The sequence below is a fragment of the Alligator mississippiensis genome, chromosome 4, assembly GCF_030867095.1.
Source record: "Alligator mississippiensis isolate rAllMis1 chromosome 4, rAllMis1, whole genome shotgun sequence".
Taxonomy (NCBI): domain Eukaryota; kingdom Metazoa; phylum Chordata; order Crocodylia; family Alligatoridae; genus Alligator; species Alligator mississippiensis.
In genome coordinates, this window is record NC_081827.1 from 171,664,503 (window position 1) to 171,682,688 (window position 18,186).

An 18,186-nucleotide genomic window follows, 5' to 3' on the forward strand; every position below is an offset into this window, starting at 1 on the left:
TCTGTGGCCCACGGTGCTGCGATGAGTAATGAAGGTAAACACTGTTTACTTTCGTTCCCACCCCTTGTCCCTCCCCCGGCCCCTCAGCAGCTTCCTAATGGCTGCTGAAGGGCTGGGGAAGGGACAAGGTTCCCACATGCACTGCGTCAGCTTGACATTGCCGATGCGGTGCGTGTGGGAAGAGGAGTAGCCGTGTGCTGCTCGGGACAGGATGAGCCCGGCTGGAGCAGCAGGGGCTCAACTGCACTTTCCCCCTGCCTGTGCTGGTCAGTCGCCAGCGGCACATAGCTCTGCCTCTGCTGGCTGGTGCTGACCTGGGCAGGTCTGTCCCATCTGGAGCAGCACGCAGCTGAAGCCAGATTCCCATGTGCTGCTGGGGACGGGAGGAGCCTGGCCGGGTCGGCACTGGCCAGCAGAAGCGGCGGCGGAGCCGTGTGCCGCTTGGGACGGAACGGTGCAGGCAGGGGGAAAATGCAGCTGAGCCCCTGCTGCTCCGGTTGGGCTCGTCCCGTCCTGAGCGACACACGGCTCCGCTGCCACTTCTGCTGGCTGGTGCAGATCCGGCCGGGCTCCTCCCGTCCCCAGCAGCTCTTGGGAAGCTGGCTTCAGCCGCATGCTGCTGATGGGATGGACCCAGCCGGGTCAGCACCAGCCAGGAAAAGCGGCACGGCTGAAGCTGGCTTCCCACATGCTACTGGGAACGGGAGGAGCCCGGCTGGGTTGGCACCGGCCAGCAGAAGCAGTGGTGGAGCCATATGCCGCTCGGGGCGGGATGAGCCCAGCCAGAGCAGCAGGGTCTCAGCTGCATTTTCCCCCTGCCTGTGCCCATCAGTCCCGAGCGGCACGTGGCTCTGCTGCCGCGTCTGCTGCCTGGTGTTAACCCGGCCGGGCTCCTCCCATCCCCAGTAGCACGTCAGAAGCCAGCTTCAGCTGCATGCTGCTCCGGATGGGACAGACGCGCCTGGGTCAGCACCAGCCAGCGGAGGCGGCAGTGGAGCTGTGTGCTGCTCGGGACTGACCAGTGCAGGTAGGGGGAAAGTGCAGCTGAGCCCCTGCTCCTCTGGCTGGGCTCATCCTGAGGTTCATTTCAGGTTTGTAAAATACTTTTAGAGCCCCACATAGATGCACTGCATAGAAATGCAAAATATATTTTGACTTATTTGGTTGGCACCTTGGGCTGAGATTTTCAAAGCTGAGTCAAAAGGCCAACTTCCATTAAAATGAATGGGATTTAGAGGGCTCCAAATCTTTTATGACAACTTTGTAACATGCCTATCTACCCCTTTTTGCAAATCTCAGCCATAGCTTGGAAGCTCAGCCAAAGAACATAAGAGCTTCTGAACATAAGAGCATAAAAAGTGCCATGTTTGGTCAGCCCCATGGTCCATCTATCTCAGTATCCTTCCCGAACAGTGGCAGAGGTGGATGCTATAGAGGGCGAGTTTTGAACTGGTTATTTAGACCCATTTCATTGTCACTTCCTGCAACTTCATTGGTGTCGAAGGTCACATGACATCACTTCCTGATGTGATGTCACTTCCTGTGAGGTCTTTGAATGTGGCTCGCCGGCCCACTGGGTGATAAAAAGTTCGTGATCCAGCCCCACATTCAAAAAGGTTGGACACCCCTGATATACAGGCTCTTTTAGTCATTGGAATTATCAGTAGAGAGCAATAATTTGTTGTTTGTGCACTTCTTGAGTAAGTGTACTGTGTCTGTATTTGTTAAAAATAGCCTTACCAATGATAATCCAATCTATTAGGAGGGTGACTGAGCATAATGCTTTAGCTATTTTATTTTAGTGTGGGCCACAAAGATAAAATCTGAGGCCCTACTCAGCTCATGTAAGTGGTTTCAGATTCCTACTTGCCTCAGTGTATTTTCATCCTAGTGTTCTTCAGGCTCCATCCTTCCACAACAGAAATCTTTTCTATACATGTAAAGGGGACTCCTCTTTTATGTGAAGAGGTCTTCTAGAAAACCCCAATTATATGGGGAGTGTTGTCAGCAAATCCAGACTCTATCAGAAAAGAAAATGGATCATTGTTACATCCTAGCTAAGAAATCAGTGCCGTATAGTTTAAAAACCCATGCAGCTTACTTCAGCATCAGTGATATTCTGTGCCCTTGTAGAGATATACAGAGCAACACTTTAAATCTGCTGCACATTTTCATCTAATGCTGCTCTTTGGATTTAGTGTTGTTTTAGTTAAGAATTCCCTTCCCACTGGTCCTTTGCTGAAGCACTGACTGCTTATTAATTTCCTGTAAAGGGAAAGGTATAGAGGCCCTAGGAGAAAATAATTTTTTTATCTCTAACTGTTGTTTGACAATTGTCTCTCTATTTACGCTCTTCATCCACCTTCCTCTGAACTTCCCAGGTCTTTATAACCTCACAGCTCTGTGTTTGGAGGGATGATATTCAAACTTTTTAGTGCTGGGGCACCCCTTCCCAACTTCTTCAAATTTGACAGCATCCCTAATTGAGAACCACTCTTGTGCTGCCTCATTTTACTTCAGTGGTCCTCAGCCACTGATGGTGCAAGGTAAGACAGCTCCATGTGCCTCATGTACAGCCAGACTTGGAAGAACTGCAGCACACTTGCATTATCCTGGCTTTATTAGGGTTTTCTGATGAGCCAAAAGCAGGCAGGAGAGCCACCTTGTGCTCCTTCCTGGTCTGACCTTGCACAGTCTCTCAGAAAAGGAGGCATGTAGGATAGGTGGAATTTCCCCATGTGCCTCTTTCCAGGAGGAATGTGGTAGGGGAAAGAACCCTAGTAAGGCAGGCTGTGTACCAGGCGCATGGGGCACTTTGACCTGGCCACTGTGATACCCGTGAGGGGGTCTTGTGGCAACCTGGTTGAGAAGTGTCTTGATTAGAAGGAACAGAAATATTTGGGCGTATGTCCCCTTACAAAAGGCAGAGTGCTGACCTAACCTGTGCATCAAAACACTCATTGTTCTTGCTTAATGGATACTGTTTTTTTCAACGCTGCTACTCAGTTTGATGCCAAATCCAGCAACTGTGAATGCACAGAATATAGCAACTTTTTTTTTTCAAAAACCACCCTGACTCTATGTGGGAGGGTATTCCCTAATTTTAGAACCATGTTTAAGCGGGTTATGTTTTGAGCCTAATTTACCTTTTTTGATAGTAGAACAATCTAAATATTGTATGCATTGAAATAATAATATCATATAGTAGCTGACATTTTGTCTTTTATATCTTTGAAATACTTTATTCTGCACTCTGATATAATGTTTCATGTGTGTTTTTGGTAGGTTTTTATATATGTATATCAAACTCAGTTGTAGTTGTCCATCAGAATGGTAGGTTTCTGCTTAGAAGTGTTGGAACATCAGTTTGAGTATTTATGGAACCAAATGATGTAATATCTGGCACATGGATTAAAAGCATGTATGTTAATATATCCCATATTAAGTTGAAAAATGTGAGCAAAGGTTTGTATCACTACTCCAATCAAAAATGACACTTGGATAATTTAAGCATAGTATAACTATATGCTATTCTAGGAAATGCCTATTGCATCTTTTCAAATGCAGTATTTATCTAATGTTATAGTTGTTTCTCAGCCTTTTTGGAGAACCATGAAAACTTAATTAGTAGCAATTTATGCTCTTAAGGAAAAAAAAGCTAAAATCTGAAATGGCTACAAGTGAAACCTCAAATCCCTGTGTTAACAAATATCTTGTATTGTGCAACCAGTACAAAACATTTTTAGTTTCTTAATAGTGTACTGAAGATAACAAATATATTTCATTTGTCCCTGATATTCAGGTTTTCTTTCTATCTTTTTTTAAAATATAGTTGACAAATCACGACCACCCTCATCAAGCCCTTCTAGTATCATTCGTCGTACGTCATCACTGGATACGCTTGCAGCACCCTACCTAGCTGGGCAATGGCCTCGTGATAATCATGGACAAACTGCTCCATGTATGAGGGACAAAGCCACACAGGTAAGAGCTTTTTAAATATTGCACTTATTTTCCAAACTTGCTCAATCATAATTTCTCTTTATTTGCTAAGCCCTCCCCCATCCCCTGGTTCTATTTTCACCCTTCCTTTCTTGGGGAAAGGGGCAGGAGGATATCCTCTATTTTTCTCTTTCTTTCAGCAGATAAATATTGATTATATTTTGTACCAGTTTTTTTTATGCCTTGGGTATCATGGACAAGGTTCTGAGGCTCACATAAATATTGCATGGCATTTTATTGTGTAACTTCTGAATTTATAGCAGGAGTTGTTACTGACACCTATACTTAGGTTACCACAAAACTTTCTGTTATGAAGGACTCTTACTAGGGGTGCACTGATAAAAATATTTTTGGCCAATACTGATGGTGAATTATTAATCAGCCATATTGGCTGGTACTGATCTGATAGCTGGTATGCAGCCTGGCATCTTGGAGAGCAGCATCCAGCCAGTAAGTGCAGAGGGAAGGAGTGTGTGTGTGTGGGGGGGGGGGGGGCGGGGCAGGAGGGGTACAGGTCAAGGCCCTCATGGTGAGGGAGGGAGTGGGGCAGAGGCAGGCATTGCCCAGTCAGGACACGGCATGAGACAGGGCTGCAGGCAGCTCATCTGACAGGAACCACCACCGCTGCACACATCCCCAGGGGGAGGCATGGGGGAAATGTGCCCCCCAGATTTTTGCGCAGGGTGAGGGCAGGGGAGGGGGATGGCAGCACTGGGAGGGGAGGCTGTGGGGTAGGCTACAGCCCCCCAAAATTCACTGTAGCTGCCCGGCCCCACTTCCGGGAAGAAGCTGGTGCAGCCCCTGGCCCTGAGCCCGCAGCAGGCACCCTCACCCCACATGCAAATCCGGGGGGCAGGCACCCCCCCATGTCTCCCCTGGGGGTGTGTGCGGCAGCAGGGACTAGTCCCCATACTCCCTGCACCCCTGAATGAGCTGCCAGTGGCTCCATCTTGCACCCAGCCCCTGCCCTATTCCCTCCCTCTCTCACCATGGGAGCCTCAGTCTGCACCCCGCACCCCTTCCCTTCCACGGACTTACCGGCCAGACATTGCTCTCCAAGCTGCTGGGCTGCATTCCTGGTTGCATGGATGTTGCCTCTGCGTGCATGCAGATAGCATTCATCGGTGACATTATCAGCCACATTGGCCAAGAAAAGCTAATTGCTGATAATGTCAATTTTACTTTTATTGGTGCTGATACAATACGAACTGATATTGGTGCACCTCTAATTCTTGCAACCTTTATTTTGAGAAGCATTGCTCCCTCTACTGAGTCTTTTTGTTTTTGTTTGTTTGTTTGTTTTGGCAACAGTTCTTTGACATTTAGTTAAGCAAACTCTTAGGCTATAGAAGTAAGTTTTAGTTATCCTAGAAATTCATGTTCTGATTTTAACTGAATTGTTGATCACGCAAATTGCTCCTGTATTTCTCTTACTCAGTCAAGTTTATCAACTTCCCAAAAACAGTAAACTTTCTAAAAGAGCCAAGGTTGACTCTTCCTATAAAATCAGCACTCTGATGCTAGTGTCTCATCCTCTTTTCTGAGAGCCAAACTTGGGCTTGAGCTCCATGCAATGCCTTTGAGCTCCTAGGATGAAGGAGAGGCAAGCAAGACTCCACTTTAAATCTCTGCCCTGAAATACGATACCAGAAGCAAGCCCCCTCGCCATTCCAAGGGTATGTGTAGGTAATCAAGAAGTGATTGTAGCATGTGTAGGCATAACCGAGTTAATCTGTCCAGCTCAATTAACAATGTAGGTGAAGGTGTGGCAGCACTGGGTTCAGTGCACCCAGATTTGACTATGGATAGAATTTGTCTCTTGTTAGTAAGATGTAGCAGAAAGTGTGTAATTATAAAAGACTAATTTCTCAGGTGTGCATTGGGGTTTGCAAAAGAACAGTACAACCTGCAAACAAAAGAAGAGATGGGGAAGAACCTAAGGTTCACACCAGTTCCCAAAAGAAGGATTGTAACTGGGGCTTCTTAGCAAGAAGAATCAACAGGTCAGTCACCAGAGTTGATTTAGAGAAGTTTTGTCATTTGTAGGGACCTACTGAAATTGCGATTTCACAATTTGCATGGAAACCATGATTTTGGGCAGGTTCTGTGAAAAAGTATGGGCTCCTTGTGGTCATTGTGGTCCAGCTGCACAGCCTGCTGGTGGAGGGGAACTGCTGGCATGGCAAGATGGCTGCCACTCCTCGCCTATGATTGGCTGCAAGGGATGTCTGTCATATGGACAGTCAGCAGTGATGGGCAGAACTTTGTAATATAGGCAGCCCTTGCAAGCTAGTCAGTGGTGAGGGGCAGGGCCTGCCATGCTTTGCCCACAAAAATGGCTACCAGCCCCATGGTCTGCTTGCAAAATCAGCCAGTAGCTTCCTCGAGTTCAGTAGACCCTTAGTCATTTGCCAAGAGCAGGGGTGTGGGATGTATACATGAGGCTGAATAAGATTTATCATAGAAGCATGGAAAAATCCACTGTGTATGTCAAGAGAAATGGCACTGTTTCATATGAAACAGATCAAGGAAAACTGACCCAGGCTGCAAAGATACTAGATGTGGAAACTGGTGACTTTTCTCTGGTAGAAGACTTCCAGTCCCTAGAGAGAGAGGATAAAGGCAAGACATGAAGATGAAAATGAATAGATAGCTTAAAGACTGGTGGTCTGAGGAAGATTTTAGAATGTTTGCCACCTGGGAAGCATTCTTGATAAAGGAAATTGACCTGAGTTCTGGACTTCCTAATTTTCTTAGCTAAGGCTGACACAGTTAAGAACTTTAAACTTTTTTTAAAAGGAGGTTGGAGGAGAACCACATACTGTCAACATCTGTTTTTTTGATACACAGGTGAAGGAAAACAGGGTGAACAGGGCTGAAGTAAAAGTTAAATGAACTACAAGGACAAAGTACTAATCTTAATGAGAAGTTAAGTCAGGTGATACAGGTACAGAGACGTCTAAACCTAATCTGCCTAGGAATTTTGATGAGGACAGAGAAACAGCTGAGAAGTTGGTATGTTAATGCAAGGATCCTGTGCAACAGTACAATGGATGAGCTAGAATTGCTGCTCCACATAATGAAACTGAATAGTATAGAGTAACAGAAACATGGTAGAATAGCATAGTGGATATTGATATTGAAGGGTATATGCCTTGCCTTTTTTGTATTTTTCTAAAGAAGCAAAAGGGAAAGCTGGTGAGCTTTGTATGCTCATAATAGAATTGGTTCTGAGCAGTAAAACAATAGATGGAATGTTACCATGTGATGGTCTGATTTTTTTTTTTTTTTCTGGGGAAGGATGGTTAGAGGTTGCCAGTGTTCAGGATCTGCTATAGAGGCTTCAGATCAGATTTTGATATGGGCAAAGTACGTACAAGACAAGAGAGAGAGTGAAGAGTTCTGGGATTAAGGAATACTAACTTCCCAGAAATAGATTGGTGAACAAATAACAGAAAAAGCACAGTCCGTTCCTGTGTGTGATTTTCTTCACTAAATAGCAATGGAATCAAGACCATAAATCATACCATAAATAGTAACCCTGCCCCATGTTAAAGCCCCCCATCTTCCTCCTCCTCCTTCCCCCTCGCCTCCCCACCAGTGGAAGCAGCAGCTGGGAAGCAGGGAACTGCTCACTCCCCAGCTGCCACTTCCATTGGGACCAGGTCCTAGCTGAACACCAGCTTTTTAAACATGCAGGGTGCTGTGAGCCCCGCATCAGGGAGAGCTCCCAAGATCCCTGGTTCTTTAAAAAGCAGGCGTGCACCTATGACCCCAGCTAAATGCTCAGATGTCTGGAAAAGTGCCCACGGAAGGTGCTCCTCATTCTGCAGCTGCGTAAATGGCTTCAAACTGCCTTGCCCTGTAGCTCACATGTAGGTTGCAAGGCAAGGAAGGAAATCTGATTATGTTGAGGGAGCTCTGCAGGTTCCCAAGCTGGGGCTCCCCAGTGCTGCCTGTAGGATTTATTTAGAAGCCCGGCTCATTATATAGTAAGAGTTAAAATGAGGTAATTGTTTTGGGTGCTTTCAGAGTTCTTCCAGAATAATAATTTTCTTTCCTATTCTCATTCTGTAGAAAACATCTGTGATAGACAGTCATAATAAAAGAACCCATGCTCTTATTTTATTTTAAATTCTAGCTGATGGAGGCAGGATGATGCTGTGTACTGAAAAAAGTAAAAAGCTAATAGTAGCAGTTCCTTAAAAATAGTGCAAGTATTGGGAGGGTGTGAGGGTCAAAATACTCTTTTTTTAATCTGTTCTTGCATCTCAGTTTTTTGCTCAAAGTATTGTAGTGTAAATTGCTTTTTATAAATACAGGAATGACATTTAAATGAAGGATTTTGGTTTATGCATTTTTATTTCTGTGTATTAGTGGTTTTATTGAGGTAGTTAAAAATGTACACACATAGGCTTGCAGTTGGAGACTTGGTACATTTCAGGTTCAGAATACTAAAAGGTTTGTAGATTTGCTTTTTTTTTCCTCTCTTGCTCATGGCAAGAAACTGATTTTGGCTAACTTATATACATTTTCAGCATTTAAATGTGAGCATCAAAACAAGTTTTAATCCAGTTAAAATAAATTAGACATGGTTTAAGAACAAAGATTGGGTTTAAGTTAAATGAAAAGATTAAGACACTTCAGCCAATAAAATTTCAGTATGCAGATATAAAAGCCAGCTGTGCTGGATGACTGGAGAGACTGCCCATGATGTCACAGTTTTGCATTCCAACAAAGAGGTGTTGTAAGGCAGCAGCAAGAGATTAAAAAAAAGCCGGAGGAGAGGATTGGAGTATGCAAATGAAATTAATCTTGTATAGTAGACTTTAGGGCAGCCTATCAAAAGCCTGCTATTGAGTGTTCTTTTCTGTTGCACAGCAACAAAGGAATAACAGTAAATTTGCAAGTGCATACATATGAGAACAATAAAAGATGAGCAACAATTATAGCTGGTCATCAGTATACGATCTAGTTTTTAAATTGATACAACATATCTAATGTTGTTTATTACACTAGAGGGAGATGTCAGTGAATAATTGATTGCTCAGATAAAATATTTACATTTATGTAAATGATGTCTATTATACAATGAACGACAGTATTAATACAAATGTATATACTGGATATCATAGGGGGAAGCTAGATAGAGGATATTATTAACAATAACATTCTACAAGCTCTAGCCAAGATGAAACCTTTTTATGCAAAGCATTTTAGAGGCATAGAAAAGGTGGCTTATGCCCCAGAAGTTTCCTATCTAGAAATCAGGTAAGTAGATATAAACAACAAGTTTAGCAATTTGTCAGGAATCAGAAATAAAGCATTGACAGATTTAGTTTCCTTGCTTCTCTCCTTTTTATATAGCAGCATTCCATGTTGCAACAGGATTCGTGTACCATCATTGTTCATTCATTATCATCTATTTTTTTTCCCTGGGCCCAGTATTTCATAGATTTCATAGACATTCAGGCTGGAAACGACCCCGGAGGATCATCGAGTCCAGCCCCCTGCCCAGGGGCAGGAAGTTAGCAGGGATCATAGGATCCCAGCAAGATAAATATCTAAATGTCTCTTGAAGGCGTTCAAAGTGGGTGCTTGAACCACCTCTGGCGGCAGTCTATTCCAAACCTTGGGGGCTCAGACAGTAAAGAAATTCTTCCTTATGTCCAGCCTGAAACGGTTGCAGAGGAGTTTGTGACCATTTGATCTTGTCATCTCTTGGGGCACTCTGGTGAACACCTCTAATAAACTTATAGATGGCCATAGTTTCGTAGTAGGTAGGTCGGAAGGGACTTGAGCAGATCATAAAGTCTGACACCCTGCTGTGGGCAGGAAAAAATGCTGGGGTCAAATGACCCCAGCTAGGTGATTATCTAGTCTGCTTTTGAAGACCCCCAGTGTAGGAGCGAGCACCACTTCCCTTGGAAGTTGGTACCAGCTCCTAGCCGCCCTGACTGTGAAGTAGTGCCTCCTGATATCTAGTCTGAATCGACTGAGAGTAGACTGAATCTACTCTCAGTTGACTTACGGCCATTATTCCTCATTACTCCCGGTAGTGCTCAGGGGAACAGGGACTCTCCTATAGCTTGCTGGTCCCCCTTGGCCAGTTTGTAGATGGCCACCAGATCCCCTCTCAGCCTTCTCTTGTGGAGGCTGAACAGGTTCAGGTGCCGTAGCCTCTGCTTGTAGGGCCTGCCTTGCTGCCCCCTGATCATGCGAGTGGCCCTCCTCTGGACCATCTTGATGCTGTCCACATCCCTCCTGAAGTGCGGCACCCAGAACTGGGCACAGTACTCCAACTGCATCCTGACCAGCCTCCCAACTGTGTAAACAAGCTGGTGACTCTGGTGCACATTCTGCTTATCTCAGAAAGACAAATAACCAAATCTCTCTGCTTTGGAAATGTGATGGAGTGTGGCCTTTTATTTAGTGTCAAGAAGAGGAGCCTCAAGGAGGGAGTTTGGAAGGAAAGAAAAGAACAGATTGGACAAGAAAACTGGGGCTGGCATGAGAATCCTGAAGAATGGAGACTGGAACAAGGATCCAGGGACTGAGATGAGAGAAAGGAAAGGAATAGGCATAGAACAGGTTGGAGATGTTAGGGCAGAAGTCCCTGAGGTAAGGGGGTGACCTGGAAGAAGCACAAGCAGGAAGAGGGCACCAGGGGAGGCATTCTCATTTTTCCTTAAAGTAGGGCATTTAGTTGGTTACCTTGGGTGGTTGTACACAAATGCACAGAGCCTGGGAAACTAGCAGGAAGAACTGGAATTCCTTGCACATTCATGGAACCATGACATGATTGGAATAACAGACATGGGATAGCTGACATGATTGGAGGACTGTCATGGATGAGTATAAACTGTTCAGGAACGATGGGCAGGGATGAAGAGAAGTTGCACTTCATGCAAAAGAGCTCCATGATTGCTCAGAGCTCCTGGATGAAACTAGAGATAGGCTGTGGACAGTCTCTGGGTTAGTGTCAGAGGAGAGAGCAACAAGGGTGATGTGGTGGGTGTTTGCTATAGACCACCAGACCAGGAGGATGTTGTGGATGAGGCTTTCTTCAAATGGCTAGCACAAATTACCCAATCACAGACCCTGGGTTCTCATGGAGAGCAATACAAAGAACGAAGATTGGATTTACTTGAGACTTGATTTACTTGAGAAGCATCTATGTAAAAAATCCAGGAAGTTTTTGGAGAGTTGTTGGGGATCACTTTGGATGGAAGTGCTGGAGCGGCCAAATAGATTTCATAGACATTAAGGCTGGAAGGGACCTCGGAAGATCATCGAGTCCAGCCCCCTTCCTGAGGGGCAGGAAGTCAGCTGGGGTCATAGGATCCCAGCAAGATAAGCATCCAAATTTCTCTTGAAGGTGTTCAATGTGGGTGCTTGAACCACCTCCAATGGCAGGCTATTCCAGACCTTGGGGGATCGGATAGTAAAGAAATTCTTCCTTATGTCCAGCCTGAAATGGTCATGCAGGAATTTATAACCGTTTGACCTTGTCATCCCTTGGGGCATTGTGGTGAACAATCATTCCCCCAGATGCTGGTGAACACCCCTGATGAACTTACAGGTGGCCATCAGATCGCCCCCGAGCCTGCGCTTTTCCAGGCTAAAGAGCCCCATAGCTCTCAGCCTGTCGTCATAAGGTCTGTTTTCCTGACCTCTGATCATGCACGTGGCTCCTCCCTGGACTCTCTCAAGCTTCTCCACATCCTTTTTGAATTGCGGAGCCCAGAACTGGATGCAGTACTCCAGCTGCGGCCTCACCAAGGCCGAGTACGATAGGAGAATGATGTCCTGGGATTTACTTGAGAAGCATCTATGGATGCAAGCCAGTGTTTTGCTCGCTTTACTAGCTGCAGCATCACATTGAAGGCTCATGTCCATCTTGTGGTCAGTCATGATCCCCAAGTCCCTTTCATCCGTAGTGCTAGCCAGCATAGCACTGCCGAACCTATAAGGATGCTGCAGGTTTTTCTTCCCATGGTGGAGAACCTTGCATTTTTTGGCGTTAAACGCCATCAGGTTCTCATCTGCCCATTTCCTGAGCCTGTCAAGGTCAGCCTGGATCGCCCTCCTGTCGCGTGGATGCTTTACCCCAGAGTTTGGTATCATCGGCGTTGGCCAGTCCACTTCCGACTTCAATGTCCACATTGTTAATGAAGATGTTGAACAATATAGGTCCAAGGACAGAGCCTTGGGGGACCCCACTGGTCACAGGGCACCATGATGATTGACTTCCATCAATCGCCACCCTGTGGGTCTGACCTCGAAGCCAATTCCCCAGCCAGTGGATCATGGTGGGCCCGAGGCTGCAGTTGGCCAGTTTTGCCAAAAGGTGATCGTGGGATACCACATCGAAGGCTTTTTTGAAGTCAAGATATATGACATCAATCTCCTCTCCCTCGTCCAGGTGATAGATCACCTGGTCATAAAAGGAAATGAGATTGGTCAAGCAAGACCTATGCACAACAAACCCGTGCTGGGTATCCCTCAAGATATTGCTGTCAAGTAGTCTGTTAAGGATAGCCTCTTTGATAATCTTTTCCAAGACCTTCCCCAGGATAGAGGTCAGGCTGATGGGTCTGTAGTTTGCCAGATCCAGTTTCCTCCCTTTCTTGAAGATAGGCACCACATTGGCCTTCTTCCAATCCTTGGGCACTTCACCAGAGCACCAGGAGTTCTCGAAGATCTGTGCCAGGGGCTGGGCTGTGATGCTAGTCAGCTCTTTGAGTACCCTGGGGTGTAGATTGTCAGGGCCGGCTGACTTGAAGGTGTCCAGCCTCTCAAGGTGATCCTTCACGAGGTCAGCATTGATGGAGGGCAAGGAATCTCCCTCACCCAGGCCTTCCTGTCCCGTAATGGGCATGGGTGTCTTGTGGGACTGATGAAAGACCGACGCAAAGTACCCACTTAATAGGTTGGCTTTTTCCTGGATGTTGGTTGTCAGTTGTCCCATCTGGTTTAGCAGGGGTCCAATGTTGCCCTTGCTTTTCCTCCGGCTCCCCACATATCTGAAAAAGGACTTTTTATTGTTCTTGATACTTGTAGCTAGTTGGAGTTCAGTCGCAGCCTTGGCTTCCCTGGTTTGCTCCCTGCAGGACCGGACCAGTGTGGAATATTCCTCCTTGGAGGTGGATCCCATCCTCCATCCTTCGTAGGCCTTTCCTTTTAGCTGCAGGAGGTCCGCTAGTTCCCTGGAGAGCCAAGGGGGCTGTTGTGCCCTTTTGCTGCCTTTGCTCGAAGACGGAATAGCCTGAGCTTGTGCATCGAGGATTGCTCCCTCAAGGAGCAACCACTCTTCCTAAACTTCCCTCCCCTTTGGGTCGTGGTCCCTTAGGGCCTCACTGACAAGCCTCCTGAACTTGTCAAAGTCAGCTTACCTAAAGTCAAGAACTTCTGTATTGCTGACTGACTTGCCAGCTTTACGGCAGATGGTGAAGGTGATCCGCTCATAGTCGCTGTTGCCCACCTTCCCTTTGATCGTTAGGCCGCTGATTAGGTTGTCCCTGGTTGCCAGTACCAGGTCGAGCAGCGCTTTACCTCTCGTTGGTCCGTAGACCTCTTGAGTAAGATAGAGGTCATCCACGCACGAGAGGAAGCTTTGCGACTGCTCGGATTTAGCCGAGCACTCTTCCCACAAAATGGGTAGTTGAAGTCTCCCATGACAACCATGGACCGGGAGCATGCGGCCTCAGCCAGTTCCCTGGTGAACCCTGGTCAAGCTCTTGACTTCGGGTGGGAGGTCTGTAGTAGACTCCCACCATTGTGTCCCCTGTGCCGTGTTCCCCTCAGATTTTAACCCAGAGGGTCTCCAGTTGTCCACCCTGATTGCCAATATCGGTTTTCAGGGACATGTAGCTCTCCTTGACATAGAGAGCTACACCTCTACCCCTTTTGTCTACTCGATCTCTCCTGTACAGGGTATAGCCATCTATACCCATGGCCCAGTCATGGGTAGAGTCCCACCAGGTCTCCGTTATCCCTATGACGTCGTAATTATTTGTGTTTAGCAGGAGGACAAGTTCCTCCTGGTTATTCGCCAAGCTCCTGGCATTTGTGTACTGGCAGGCAAGTGTCCCCTTGGGGGCCCTTGCCTTGCCCACAGATTGATCTAGGGCTGGGGCAGGGTTGGGCTCCCTTAAGTGCCTAGGCCTGCTAGCTTTGGAAGGGTTGCTTAGCAGGCCAGCAGTGGCAGTAGTCCCTCATCCCCCGGCGGGCTTAGTTTAAAGTCTGGTGGAGCAGGTCAGCCAGTCTGGCTGAGAAGAGCCTCCTCCCCAGCGGAGAGAGGTGGAGGCCATCCCTTCCCAGCAGCTCGCTGTCTCTCTCATCAAAGAGCGAACTGTGGTCATGGAAGCCAAAGCCTTCCCGATGACACCAGCGCCACAGTCTTTGGTTAACTACCTGGATCTTCCTCTCCACTATCCTGGGGACAGTGCTTTTGACCTGCTGCTCACAAATAGGGAAGAATTGTTGGGGAATGTAGTAGTGGATGGCAACTTGGGCAGCAGCGACCCTGAGATGATGGAGTTCAGAAATTTAGGTTGGATATTAGTAAAACCTTTCTCACTAGGAAGGTAGTAAAACATTGGAACAGGTTATCCAGAGAGGTTGTAGAATCTCCATCCTTGGGGGTTTTTAAGACCCGGGTAGATAAAGTCTTGGCTGGGATGATATAGTTGGGGCTGGTCCTGCTTTGTGCAGGACTGAATCAGTTCAGTCTTTGGAGGTTAGTCTAAGCTAACAGTAAGTTTAGTAAGTTTAGCAGGTCAGGAGTTTAGTTGGAACATGTAGGTTGTAGATCGTGGCTCTGTCCTGGCTCCAGACCATACTGTCATTGCTGCAAGGAGCCAGGGCAGAGCCATGACCCACTGCCTGCATGCTCCCACCTGCAACATGCAGGCTGCAAATCATGTCTCTGCCCCGGCTTCAGGCCACACTGTCACTGCTGCAAGTTCCAGTCCAGCCTTGGAGCAGCTCCTCACCCTGCTGTGCACCCTGCCAGCACTGCTGGGGCCAGTCTCCAGAGAGACCCCAGCCCCCCTGTCACAGCGGAGCTTCTGCTGGGGTCTCCACGGAAACTCGCCCGAGCCACGCAGGCAGGGGCTGCTGGGAAATGGAGTCGCTGCTGGCCAGATCCAGCCCATGGGCCAGACTTTGCCTGCTCCTGGTCTGTTCTCTCCAAAGCTCTGAAAGGCCAGTGGAAGGGGAGGAGTGGAGAACAACAATCAGGCAAAAACATTTCACTTAGGATACTTCATACTCTTTCCTCTTAGCAAACCTTGTTTGTGAGAAGAGGGATGCTACAACTAAACCGGTTTTTGGGGTTTTTTTGTCACACTGCAGAACAAAACAAAACAACTTGGCCTGTTGGCTGGCTAGGGCTAGATTCCTGGTACAAAACGCAAAGAAACTGAACACCCACATGCAAAGATAGAAAACTTCTCCTGTACATTTTCTTTGCCACAAAATCTTTCTGACACTGTAGCATTCTGGAAAAAAAGAAGACAGTGCAGGCCAGTTCATAAAGGCAATATGATGAATGCACCCAGAAATGCACCTGAAACATGCAATTATGCAAGAATTCAGTGTTGCAACAGCAGCAAAGTTTGTACACAGAAGGGCACCTGGTCCACATGAACTGGGAGCCTACTGCTCTTTCGTCTCTTTCCCCCCGAGCAGTTCATGCTGCTCATTACATGGCCGCAGGGGAAGTAAATGAAGCATCCCAAACTGTTGTGTGGGCTTGGCAGAACCATATTGAAGACGCTCCATTTCCTCTCCTTACATCCTTGATCACAGGTTTAGACTTTGGAATCTGCAGTCTGGGGTGAAAGGACTATGGGAAAGCAAGGGGGAAAGTCCCTTAGTATGTATGTACATTTGCCCCCTTTCATAGTGTTGGGGAAGGGATTTTTCCAGGTGATTAGTAGCTATGTTATGTCAGCGTGCAACCATCACTCAGCACAGAAAGGGCAACTGTAGAAACCGTTGTCTTTATATTAGATGGACACATGGGAGCCACTGATCCCCATAGTGGATACAGCTCACTGAGAGAGCTTGAGACAGCAAAGAATGGTTAATACTATTGGGAAGCAGCAAATGATGTTACACATCTCTGTTTAACTTGCCTACCTTACTTGCTGTTTGCTTACCTCTCACAATTGGGAATGTACAGAGTCCCTCAAAAATGACAGATTAATTGCTAGTAATCATTATTCTGTGATTTGTCTTTGTGCATGTTACTACTAGACCACCTTCCTCTTTGCTTCAGAATTCTGTTCTGTATCCTTAGCCCTCAGTCTGAAAAGGAACTGAGGCAATAAAGGGGTTAGTTTGCACACTGATACAGGGTATATTAGTTGATAATGCCTTGATGCAGGAATTCTCACCCTCCCAGGAGATGCAGCTTTTCAACGGTATTCTGCAACCTGACACCAAACATACTGTATTAAACAATTATGCACAGTTACCTATTTAAGAATAATTATTGGTAAATAACCTCTATATTCAGAATACGTGTTGAATAGTGTGCAGCAAAATACTACGGGCTGTGTACAGAACAATGAGGATAAAACAAGGCATTGACTAACAGCTTCTTCAGTAAGTAATTACTGTTCTGTCTTCTAAAGGAATAAGGGATTTGGTGTAACAGTATTATGATACTATATTACTGTATCATAATGTAATGAATAATGTAATGCCCTGCAAGCATCCTGAATGAATTTTGTACAGACATCTTTAATTAGAATTAATTTCAGAATTTCCTAACTTTTGAAAGCTCCATGATAGCTGTTTAATACTGTCCCATTATATGTGTATTGTTGCCTATAGACAAGACTATTTGTTTATTCACTTAGCTCAGCAGTACTGAAATTCTGTGTCCACCAGCACAGGTTCAAATTAATACCTGGTGTGTTAATCACTAAACTGAATGTACACTATACCATATGAACATAATAAATCAAATTATTTTCTCATTTTGAATTAAAAAATTATATGTATGTTAGAGTAATATTTAAGGTGATAAGATTTTCCTACATATGAAATGGGAGGGAGGTCTGCTATGTAGACTAAAAGTTTCAAAATCTGTATTAATTTGTTCAGACCTATATCATCATTCTTGTTGGAATATCAGAGCTGGTATGTAAGGTTTTTATTCAGTTATTTATGTTTTCTAGGAGTGTTTTGAATCTGGAAGATCATAATTTATTTCAGTCCTGTAATTTGTCTGTGACTCTCTAGGAAGAATAAGCAAGACCCTCTTTAATCAGTTTTGTAATCTCTCTGCAGACAGAGAGTGCCTGGGCTGAAGAATATTTAGAAAAGAAGAGAGGTTCTCACAAGCGTTCAGCGTCATGGGGCAGCACAGACCAACTCAAGGAGGTCAGGAAAGCTATTGTTTGAAATATGTTGGGTTAAGCCTGTTTTCTGTATAAATCATTGACATTAACTTTGAATAAGCACGGATGTTGAAGTGTCCTGATGTGCTGTGTAAAATTTGGTGGGAGAGAAAATAGAAATACAGAATTACTGATCTTGTATTTTAAAATATGTACCCTGGGCCAGCTATTATTTTTAATTTATAAGATCATGCTACAAACCATTAGTTATTAATGCCTGTGAGGGAAAGCAGCAAGAAAGTGCTAGAAGTTCCTGCAGATCTTGATTTTAAAATGGGAACTAATATTTTAATGTGGTTCTATAGTTGTAGGTAACTGATTTAGCTTTACGCTAACACACATTAGAAGATTCTCAATGTTACAGATGTATTCAAAGGAATTACCTCTTTTTTTTTTTTTTTAAATAGTCCATAAAGTGAACTTGATGCAGTTGTTTGTGCACCTTATGATGCAAAATATACTAACTGAAGTCTAATACACTTTGCTTTGCCAGATTGCAAAATTGCGTCAACAACTGCAGAGAAGTAAGCACAGCAGCAGGCATCATCGGGATAAAGAAAGACAGTCGCCATTCCATGGTAACCATGCAGCCATTAATCAGTGCCAGGTAAGGCCATTCCTTTTTGCTATTAAGCAGCTTAATAATATTTTAAATCTGTGTGTTCTAGAATGTGATTTTTAAAGAAACTTTGGATTGCTGCTGAATGAATTTATAAATGTTGAATGCACAGATCATTTTTCTTGTGAAAATGATGAACTGGGTTCTGAG

At 45.4% G+C, this 18,186-nt stretch overlaps 1 protein-coding gene across 1 annotated transcript in view; it reads left to right on the plus strand.

Moving 5' to 3' along the window:
- The window catches only part of FAM117B (family with sequence similarity 117 member B), a 79,350-nt gene that overhangs the window by 28,577 nt on the left and 32,587 nt on the right, over nt 1-18,186 (plus strand). Inside the window, exons 2-4 of the mRNA XM_059727080.1 lie at nt 3,833-3,984; nt 17,308-17,400; nt 17,911-18,024. Of these exons, the coding sequence (XP_059583063.1) occupies nt 3,833-3,984; nt 17,308-17,400; nt 17,911-18,024 (359 nt within the window). The remainder of the gene's footprint in view (nt 1-3,832; nt 3,985-17,307; nt 17,401-17,910; nt 18,025-18,186) is intronic.